Genomic DNA, 11,359 nt, shown 5'->3' with positions numbered 1-11,359 from the left:
TCGGAACTTCCTACACAATATCGGAACTTCCTACAGCACAAAAAAACAGCCTGAAAAGTTTAGGTCAACACTTCAAAATTCAATCAAATGACCTCCAAAATTCATGAAATTTTAACCATAGCTGCGCAACAGTCTAATGAGTCTTTTCCCAAAAGATCTCCTCAAAAAGGATTGATACTTCTCTATGGATTTCACAGAATTCGGTCAAGAACACAAGAGAGAGAATTTTGGGAAAACTTCAAATTCAAGCCGAATACTTAGGGATTTAAGGGGGTAACACATCAAAGATGCTCACAAGGGTCCTATCAGAAATTTCACGCAACAAACCTCATGGGATTTAAGCTCAAACACGAAGAACAAAAAATCCCCAAAAATGGCTCCAAAAATACCGAAAAAGAAAAACGAGAGAAACAAAGGATTTAGCCATTGATTTGAATCACAAATTCAACTAAATCATGAGGACAACATCTCTAAAAGATGAGGACTAGCCTCCTCCCTTCATCCACCCACTAGAAGGAAGAAATCAAGAGAAAAGAGCAATTACCCTCTCACCTCCCTCTCTCCTTTCTCTCTCTAAGCACTTGGCTAGCCTCTAGGCTAATGAATTAGGGTTTTTTCAAGAGGTCCTGAAACAACCAGCCATCCACCCATATATATAGTCCATGGCAGATGACTAAACTATCGCTAGAGCTACAACTAAGATAACCGCCCACGCAGGGGAATTTTGGTCCAGATTTTTATCAGCGCATCGGACGGACACGCCACCTTCACTACTTTGCTTTGCCTTGATGCAAGTTTCGCGATGATGCCATGTGCCCTCCTTCTCAAAGCTCTGGTCGCACCAGGCTTGCCCCTGGTTTTGAGGCCCAAACCGGGAAATCTGTCTGCGCGGTGGTTTTGAGGCCCAAACCATCAAAACCGTCCATCTCTTCTTGGTCGCCGCGCGACCTCCTCGATGTTGACGCGTGTCTGGCCTCTGCCATGCCTCCTACTCAACTCGACCAACGCCATCTCCATCCCGTCATGTTCTCTTCCCCTTCCGTGCACCATGTTGACCACCCATGACTCCGGCCGGACTCCTCGGGTCCATCAGTCCAAGCCAACTCGCATTCATCCTTCACCGCCAATTGGTCCTTTGACATGAACCTTTTGCTTGAACTTCATCGCACGCTGTCGGCCGCCATGTCGCATCCTACACCTGCACATCACAAGCCAAGAGCAACATCAATCCAACACAACGTTGTCAATCACTCATTGTCCAAGGGTGACCACCATTGGTCCTCAACAATAAAAAGAATGACAAAAAAAAGAATGAAACACATGGTACAAATTGTTACAATAAGGGACTAAAAATTTATTTACATCGAATTGCGCATCATTTACAACCATCATCAAATATTTTTAAAAATTTTATGCACAATTATTACAAAAAATGACTACAAAAATGAATGACTAATAGTTATACATTTTGCAACAATAAATGACTACAAAAAGAATGAAACACTTACACAATTTTTTACATTTCTAATATTTTATGCACATTTCTATAATTTATTGAACTATTTGATGAATTTCTAATATACATGACAACAAAAATATTTACAACGAAATGTAGTTGCTCACTATCATCAAATTTCATGGAAATTTATAGAAGTATCACAGTAATTTTTACTTTTTTTAGACATTTCTAACAGTTAACACGATACAATAAACATGGCATAATCAATGTTGTACAATTTACAATTAATATGCCTTTCCAAGAATTTTTCTATATTTTCTAGCTATTTCAAAAAATTTCTATAATTTCTAGCTAATTCAAGAATTTTCCTACAATTTCTAGCTATTTTCATATACCGCGGACTTACGTCAGTAGAGAAGACGCGAAGCCTGCGGCCGACTGTGCGGTACGGGTAAGGGGGAGAGGGCGGCATCATCGTCGGGGCAGGGGAGGCCGGCAGCGAGGTGGAGGGGGAGCACAAGGAGGGCTGGCGGCGCGGCGGATGGGCCTGGGGGCGCGAATCATCAGGGGAGGAGGTCGGTGAGGAATGCCGACGGTGGAGTGGCTATGGAGGTGGTTGGGCGTTGTCGTCGGGGAGAGGCGGAGGGCTGGCGTGACAGCTGGAGCGCATGGGGCACGCGGCACCGGACGGGGGTGGTGCAACAGTGGTGGAGGGCGTAGGGGCAGCGCCGGTCGGCAGCGGGCACGCGCGGAGTGGTTCAGGGAGGATGCCACCAGGAAAGAGGAGAGGGCCGCCGGCGGAGAGTAGTAGGGCCAGTGGCCGGATGGGCGGCAGCGACAAAGCACGTCAGGGCGTCGGTTGGGGGAGGCGCGGCGTCGTCAGGGAGAGGCGCGTCGGTGGCGGCGCGCGATGATGATGCGGGGACGGGGGCATGGAGGATCCGGAGAGGGTCGGCGGCATCGTCGATCGCAAAGTTTAGCTAAGTGGAGGAATACGGTGGGTTTTTATCCCCCGACCTTTTAGTACCGGTGCTAGCTAGCATCCCATACTAAAGGCCTTTAGTAGCGGGTGCTGGCTAGCACCGGTACTAAAGGCCACCCCTTTAGTACTGGGCCTAGCCACTACCCGGTGCTAAAGGGGGGTAGAGCGTGCCAAAGCGAAATTGCTCCCCTTTAGTACTAAATAACTTTGTAGCCCACTGTTTTGGCTTCCCGCCTAAACATCTTTTTATTTTTATTTCTTTTACAATTGCTATTGTATTAATTTATTGCGTAGTAAATCAAATAACATTCACAAAAATTGCAAAAACAATTTGCTATCTTGATGTTGATTAGATATACACTATAAAAATATTAGATGCATTTCAATATCAAATATAGTAAAATTATTAATTTTCACTTAGTAATAGGTTATAATGGTCATAATACTTATGTTAACTTTAAAATTCAAAAAAATAGATATGTTGATGTTTACCATGACTTAATCATGTACTTGTTTAATTGTACGTAAATTTATTGTTTAATATTTATTGGTGCTACAAAAAATCAAAATATTTAATATTTTAACCATGCAAAAATCAGTTCTTGTTTAATAGGGTGAGATTTTTGCAAATAGTATTGTTAATAAACCTAAAGAATATGTGACATATAATTACAATGCATTATTACATTAATTTATTCCTTTGTTGATCATCAGAAAACACAACATAATGGTTCTATACATTACACGTCATAATCTAGCAGAAGGTTAATAACCTTCCTCTTGATGAACATCCCTTGATTGTGATCGCGGCGTAAGTATGGAGCATCCTCTTTGGCTAACAGGATGGTTGGGTCAACATCGACTAAAAATGGAGAAAGATAATCGAATTGATCATAATCTTCTGAAATATCAGTCTTGTCCTCAACTCCAATGATTTTTCTTTTCCTTGGAAGAACTATGTGGCGCTTTGGCTGGTCATCTGACTTATTAGCACCCTTCTTTATTGGTTTGCTTGATATGTCCTTCACATAGAAAACTTGAGTCACATCATTGGCTAGGACGAATGGTTTATCTCTATATCCAATCATGTTGAGGTCCACTATTGTCATCACATAGTTATCTATCGTTACGCCTCCTCCAGTAAGTTTCACCCGTTGCCAACGAAACAGAGGGATTTTCAAAGGTCCATAGTCCCGTTCCCATATCTCCTCAATCGCACCATAGTATCTATCTTTTTTTTCCATCATTGTCTATTGCATCTATACGGACACCACTATTTTGGTTTGTGCTCTTTTGGTCTTGGACTCTCATGTAAAATGTGCACCCATTTACCTCATATCCTTGGAATGTCGATATTAAGATATATGGACCTCTAGCCAACCATGCTAGTTGTTCTTCAATCATGTCATCACCCATCAGTCCTCGCCGCAACCAAGAGGTGAAAGTGTCAATGTGATGACGTGTAATCCAGGTCTCAGTCTTTCCTTGGTTTGAGGACCGTATAATAGTCTTGTGCTCCTCCATGTATGGAGCCACCTGGGATGATTGTTGCAGGGCCATGAAATGTTCTTTACGCCATGTACTCTCATCGATGTCCATCCGAGTTTTCCTCCCTAGTGCGCCCTTTCCCTTGAGTCTCCCCTTATGACATAATACAGGGACTCCAATCGAACCTAGGTCACCAATAAAGTCAACAAAAAACTCAATAACATCCTCTGTTGCTTATTCCTTTGCGATGCTTCTTTCTGGATGGGCACGATTACGAACATACTTCTTCAGAACTGGCATAAACCTCTCGGAAGGGAACATATTGTGTAGAAATACAAGACCAAGAACAAAACTCTCTTCAACAAGGTGGACTAGAAGGTGGGTCATGATATTAAAGAAGGAAGGTGGAAAGACCATCTCAAAGCTAACAAGGCATTGCACCACATCATTCGGCAACTTTAGTAGATTGTTTGGATGGATTGCCTTTTGAGAAATCATGTTGAGGAATGCACATAGCTTCACGATTGTCATTCTCCCATTCTCTACAAGACAAGGTTTTACCCCTAATGCAACAGCCTAAAAGTGTTGCAATATACTAAAAATGGTTGTGAAATATAAAATTGCAATGGAAAATTTTATTAGCAGGCGTTGCCATAGTAATCGTGGGGAAAAGTTTGCCCAACGACTCATTTTGGTGTTGCAATAGGTTTTCCCCTATTGCAACACAAAGGAGTGTTGTTGCAACCATCATGGGTGTTGCAATAGTTACTATTGCAACACACCTGGTGTTGCTAGAAATACCTATTGCCACATACCCAAAGTGTGGCAATAGGTGCACTAGCAATGATATTTGGTGTTGCAATAGACCTTATTGCCACGCATCAATAGCATTACAATAGATGGACCCTCTATTGCCACGCTATCTCGGTGGTTGCTATAGGTGGAACCCTCTATTGCCACGATAAATATTTGGTTGCTAGAGGTAGTCTCTCTATTGCCACACTAAACATTATGGTTGCTATAGGTGCATCCTTATATTGTCACGGTAAATGTTTGGTTGCTAGAGGTTGCTCTCTATTACAACGATCGATACTGGTTGCTATTGTTGGACCCTCTATTTCCACGCTAACTATTGTGCTACTACAGTTTGAAGACTATTGCCACGCCCACAATTCCATTGGTATGACGTTTTTTGCAACACCGTTTGTTTGTTGCTGTATCATATATTGCAATGCCAAATTATTTTATCGATAGTACATATTGCAACGCTTTGTTTGCTTCAAACAATAATTGCATGTTGAACAATATATGATGAAAGAAGCATTTAGACATCCATTAATCCAAAACATGCTTTGTCCGTACAAATCATTAATGAAACCATCCAATGTCAAACTTAGTCGATAACACACGCACAACTATTGAAACACATAAGGTATCCGAATCACACTAGCTAATTTGAACACATGAAAATGGAATAAGCTATGTCTAGCACTGTAGCAAAGGTTGGCTTGACATTGACCGTCCATCATTTGTGCGCTCCACTCAAACTCTATATTGCTCCTGAAAAAATCACTAACATTGGTATATGCATCAGGTAAACTGAAATTGTATTATTTTAGCAACAACAGCATGGACTGAACCATTTTGAAGGTAAGCAATTTGGAATCATAAATTAAAGACTAATGGGTTTGAAATTTGCTGATGCATTCAAAGTAAAATTATCCATCAAATGACTAAATAGAAGCTATGTAAATAGAATGTCATTACGAGTTTCTTACAAAATCCAGGTTTCTAGTTTCATGGGAACATGTCGTTTTGCCAATTTGCCTAAACGAACACAATTCTCCCAAGGCAAATAACCAACCAGATTAGATTACAGCTACACCTGTTTGAAAACAAAAGAACAGGAGCAAGTAAAAGTAAGGAACCTTATGGTTTTGAGGTAAGTAGTCTATTTACTGGATTATAACATGAAACCAGTTTATGCAGAAGAATTTATGTTTTGAGTTAAAGTAGATGCATGACATGTTTCTCAAAAGGAAAAGTAAATGCATATAGTCACCAAGGGGGAGCATGAAAATACCTCATCACCAGATTCGTCAATGGTCGGACCCCTGTTTCGCTCACCAGCATCCTCATCATCCCAGTTTTCTAAAATATCATCAGCATCACTATCCTCAGCAGCTTGAGGGAAATAGCCAGAAGCAGAACCGTTATCCACAGAGGGATCATTTCCTATTTCCTGCATTTCACATCACTTGTAAATACAAATCCTCTTTCATGCCATGCAATAAGGTCATCAAAGAATAACTAATAAAAGCAAGCGTGTTGATGAATACCTGGTAGGTTAGAAGAAGTTCAACCAATGACTACCATTATCCCCTGAAAGCAAAAGCAGCAGTCAGATAAGAGTGTATGTAAAATCACCAATAAGGCAATAACCCAAATAAATGGGAAGAAATGGGTTATTAGGTAACTACCGTTATCCTTCATGGCCTTCAGAACCATCTCCTCCAGGAAACCCATATCCACATATGTGCTTCTGGAGATTATCTGCTGAGAAGCCAATCTCATCGAGCAAAACATGGTAGTGGGTGGGTCTTGAGGTACCCTATAAGAGCAACACATGAAGTCAAGTTATTCAGGTTAATAAACTAACACGACTGACAAGCACGCACCAAAATCCAAAACTATGCTAGGAGAACTTACAATTGGTCCAGCATGAGCACACATGTAAAAATCATACTGCCTTGGATGAACAATACCAGAGTCTACGACAGTCCCTGATGCAAAGCAGAAGTGCCAGTTGCTCAAGCTGTTTAAGTGGCAAGTACCTTTAGCAATATTAAGTGGGACAGGGGAGCTTACCAGGTGGAACGTTGTCTGGCGAATCAGCTTGGAAGAGTTTTGTGTGGTGATTCTTTTGAGCAATGATCACTGTGAACTTCGGAAGATCCCCCTGTCCCATACTCTGATAAGCCTGTATTGTCGAGCTCTTGTTAGAAAAGGATGCCAGAAAGCCAAGGAATTCCTAGGTAAACTAAATGTCACCTTTATGATTTGATTAAGCTCAATATTCAGTATTTGGCTAAATTGAGACTCGCTCACACCATCCCTGCATACGTAGACCATAAGAATAAGAACTCATCAATACTGTGGACACAGAAAATTCATGGCAGAAACACTGGAAAATTCACAACACCACAGTGAGGCACTCTTCCACGAAAAATAAAGACAAAGGAACATATATTATCTAATTAACCATCATTGTATGAAATTACTTAAAAATTTAACAGTGAGTTAATCAAACATGACAACTTCAATCCTCCCAAAAATCAAAGAACATCAACTGAGTATTCAGAGACCATTCTTACAGGAAAAACAATATGGATACTTGTGATGCATTTCACGCAAAGTGAACTCAATCCTGGACTATTCATCCTTTAACAAAGACAGAGGAGCTCACATTTAAATAAAAAATGCAGCGGATTGGGAGAAGGCAGTTAGCAGCGGTAGGTAGGGTAGCATAGATACCTGACGAAGGTGATGTGGACTCGAGGCTACGGTGGACGGCGGAGCAGTCGAGGCAGAGGAAGATGCCGTAGGTGACGGAGGCCCACGTTCTTGGCGTTGCAGTCGAAGCACATCTGGCATCATGGGGGTGAGGGGACGCGGGTGGTGGTGGTGACCTTGACCTTGTTGCCATCGTCGTCGAAGCGGTACTCGATGACCTTCTTGAGGCCGTTCTCATCGGGCCCGACAACGACGCGGGGAGGGAGGAGGAAGTCGAGGTTGCCACCATCGTCCTCCTCGAGCTCCCCCCACCGAATAGTCCTCCTCGACCCCATCGAGGAGTACCCGTCCCCGCCCAGCCGCCGCGCCATCCCGCGAGGGAACCCAAGGCGGGAGGCCGCCGCGACGACGGTCAGGCGCAGCAGCGACTGCTCCGGGAGGCCGGGCCGGCGGCAGCGGGGGCCGGAGGGAGGGGAGGGGGTGCCGGCGGGAGACGGAGGGAGGGGAGGGGGCGGCTGCACCTCCTCATCCGCGGGAGAGGTCGATGGCGCGGAGGGATCTGAGGAGGGAGGCGCAGTCGGTTTGGCTGATGGAGGAGGAGTCGTGTCCGCCTCGGCAGTCGGTGGAGGGAGGAGATGAGGGCGTAGCGGTCGGCAGAGGAGGAGGAGATGGGAGCGTGGTGGCGGCTGAGGAGGTACGGTCTGTGGTGGAGAAAACGGCCTGTGGTGGATGAGATTGCAGAGACGATGACATTCGGGGCGTGGGTGCAGGATGAGATTACCAAGACACCATACAAAATATGGGGAATTTTTGGAGGAGGATGGTTAGTAGCATCAATTGACTGTGTGAAATTTTTGGGCTGGCGCCATTTGACTGAAGAAGGAGGCCGGGAGCGGGGGCAGCGCGTGAAAAGCTTATGTGAAGCAACTTTTTTTAAAATAAGAAATTAAGGTACCTTTGTGAAACAACTGGTACATAAACTATATTAAATACGATGAATACATTTTTCAAATGTAATAGGAAACACATAAGTTGTCATGTAGGAGTCTGAATAATTTCTGAGTAGATTTTGTATTTTCTATCATTTAATTGACTTTTTATGTCTTTATTGAAAGTAATCCTAAGTTGAACTACGTGTCCCTCCAATAAAATTCGAAAAATTGCACAAAAATATTTTTTAGATTCATATGTTCCATTACAGACCATATATTGGAGATGAAGAAAAATTATGTTGTCTTCTAGAGACAATTCAGAATTTATTGAATAAACTACATATAAGTTGCCTCATAGAAGTTTCAATAAATTTCTAACTCATTTACTATTTTCAACAGTTTAAATGATTTTTTGTAGGTTTATTGAAAGTAATTACAATTTGAATTATATGTACGTTGTTCACAAAATGGATAGACCTCTCATATTGTTTCATACAACTCAAGTCAAACTTTGAGATTTGAATACCTCGTAATATGTTCGAACTCGTACGCACCACAAAATTGGACACTGTAACACTTGGTGTTTTGATGATCAAAGATGACAAAGAAAGGTTAAGAGTGAATTGTGGAGAAAAGGAAAGAAATTGACTGGAAGTCAAATTCAAGTTGAATTTGACCAAAATTTGAATTTTGGAATTCAAATTTAGAAAAATTTAGCAAAAATATGAAATGGAGGCCTGAGAGTGTTTGGAACTTCAGGGATTAAAATTGGAGACTAATCCTAGGCCTAAACCCCTCAAGAAAAGCAATCGAAAAACAAAAATCAGGTAAGCACTATTCATTATCTAAATATAGGAATTTTAGAAAAACAATGCGAGTATCCAACTTGGAAATTGATTTCTGCCAAACTTTCCAAGTAAGTGGACAAAGGCAACTACACAGCAATGAAGTATGATCTTTGGACAAGTATAATAGGGTGTTGTTGATTAGGAATAGTGAAGGAATCAAATTCAAATTGAGGCTCAAAGTCAGCACTCTGGCAATATTGGCTTAACTGCTGAAACTGCATTTTTCTCTAAGTCTGAAACAGCAGTAAGTGGCTATGTTTGGAGCAAGATTTAGAGAAATGTAGTGCAAGAGGTATAGGTGTTTATGAGCAAAATGGGATCCCTGTTAGTTGTAGAGTACGAATGGTTAGTGTTTGGGCTATGTGGACTGAGTTTAAGCCACTGAAAACGAATCAAAAGAAGGGCAAATGGCCATGAACAGGGCCTGTCGAACTGAATCAGAAGTTTAGAGCATTTTAGTTTGCCCGAGAGAAGAATTTGAAATTGGCAACCTTGGGATGTTTATCTCGGGTGGAAGTTTAAATATAAATCAAAGAGCTCAAGTTTATCTCCAACTTTGCTTAAGAGACTTGTGGACCGTCGGATTAAAAATCGGCCGTGGGGAAAGTCTGAACTTTCGGATGAAAGAAAGAAAGGGGGAGGAGAAAAACAGAGCGGCAGAAATGTGTCACCGCCGGCAGCTCGCCCATCAGCCAGCTCAACGCCTAAGGCCACCTCCTCACCACGCAAGCCTACGACTAGGCCACGGTGTCGTTCATGCGCATGGTGAAAACTTCATATATTTACTCCTCCCGCCGCCACGCTCATCTGTTTCATCGCGCCGCCATTTTTACCGCACCAAGCAAGCTTCTGCCACCGAGCAAAATTCCACCGCCACATCGCTTCCCGTCTCGATTCCTCTCGCCCACACCTCCGCTAACACCTTGCCAATAGCCGTGCCTACTTGTTGTTCCACTTCTCCGCTGGCGAGCCCTTAACCGCCGTCGTTTCCGTCCGCCGCCGCCAAGCTCCCTACTCACGGTGAGCTCTTCCTTGCCGTCGTTTTCCTTCCTTGTGGTAAGTCGTAGGTAAGCTCATGGGTCACTAGGAAGCTGTAGGGGTAGTTGGAGGACCGAGTTGTGCCGTTGTCGTGCTTGGCTACGGCCGGCCGTCAGTCAAGCCGCCCGCCGCCGTGGAGAGGGTAGCTCCGGCCGTCTCTTGGGAAGTCGCCGCCGCCTACGGGTGCGCTGTGGCTTGGGGATGCCTCCCCAGCCCGACCCCGTCGCCGGTGGGGCGTCGGCCGTCGAGCCGCGCCGCCCCCTGCCGCGCTCGGTTTTGGCGCGAGGTTAAAGGAGGCCCCAGTGCCGGAGGCCCACGCGATAGAGGGGATAAGAGGAGAAGGGGAGAAGGCAGGCCAGGTGGAGAAGTAGGTGTGGGCCGGGTCCAGCAGGCCCAGGTGCCGATGCAGAGATCGGTGAAGAAAGAGGCCGTGAGCCGGTGTAGCAGGCCGGATGCCGGGGAAAGAAAAGAAAAAGAAAGTGGGCCGTTGGGCGGGCAGAAGAATAGGAGAGAAGGAGGGGAGGTAGCTTCGGCCCAGTAGGCCGGCAGTGTTAGGAGTGGGCCGCCGGGTAAGGAGAAGAAGAGGAGAGGGTGGACCCGAGCCGCAGGCCCAGCGCGAGTGAGAGAGGGTAGAGTAGGTGCGAGTGAGAAAAGTTGGGCTGGGGGTTTTGGGTTAAAATTTAGATTTTCCTTTATTAGATTAATAGATTAAATTCGTGTATCACCATTTAAATCACAGAAATTTCTAGGAGTGTGCAAAATTAGTGAAACCAATTTTGTTAGGATTGTTTTATTTTCCTTTATGCATTAAAATTTTTATACCTTAGGAAAAATAATAAAAACTTAGGTATTTGTTTAATGCCTTTTCATTAAGGTATTTAAATAAATACTTAACCTTTATTAAATGCATAAAATATGGAATAATGTTTTTGTATTCACAAATTATTATGAACCCATAGGAGTTAGGTTTTGAGACTAGAAAGTATTTATAATATTTTCTAAAAATAAAAGGATAAGCCTAAGATAGGATTAGTAAAGAAAATAAAAATGATGGGTTAATCTTTTCAAGTTTTTGTGTGTTGGCTTGCAACTTTATCAT

General features: G+C 43.3%; 1 protein-coding gene across 6 annotated transcripts; it reads right to left on the bottom strand.

The window, feature by feature from the left end:
• Window positions 1–5,241: 5,241 nt before the first annotated feature.
• Window positions 5,242–8,203, bottom strand: LOC117865752 (protein argonaute 16-like). Of its 6 annotated transcripts, none has more exons than XR_011898773.1 (9): window positions 7,464–8,199; window positions 6,981–7,044; window positions 6,798–6,909; window positions 6,639–6,712; window positions 6,410–6,540; window positions 6,269–6,311; window positions 6,013–6,171; window positions 5,708–5,814; window positions 5,242–5,501 (listed from the first exon to the last, which is right to left on the bottom strand). XR_011898773.1 is itself a non-coding variant. In XM_072295109.1 (6 exons), exons 3-5 carry the CDS (start codon window positions 6,895–6,897, stop codon window positions 6,412–6,414), a joined length of 303 nt encoding a protein of 100 aa, XP_072151210.1. In that variant the 5' UTR covers window positions 6,898–6,909; window positions 6,981–7,044; window positions 7,464–8,203; the 3' UTR covers window positions 6,268–6,311; window positions 6,410–6,411. The 6 variants fall into 6 exon arrangements, 1 of the variants encoding a protein (XP_072151210.1); XR_011898774.1 differs by having other exon boundaries at window positions 5,242–5,489; XR_011898772.1 differs by having other exon boundaries at window positions 5,242–5,814.
• Window positions 8,204–11,359: the final 3,156 nt, after the last annotated feature.

The sequence above is a fragment of the Setaria viridis genome, chromosome 7 (genome assembly GCF_005286985.2).
Source record: "Setaria viridis chromosome 7, Setaria_viridis_v4.0, whole genome shotgun sequence".
Classification (NCBI taxonomy): domain Eukaryota; kingdom Viridiplantae; phylum Streptophyta; class Magnoliopsida; order Poales; family Poaceae; genus Setaria; species Setaria viridis.
The sequence above is the reverse complement of the archived record's forward strand: the minus strand, read 5'-3'. Positions and strand labels throughout refer to the sequence as shown.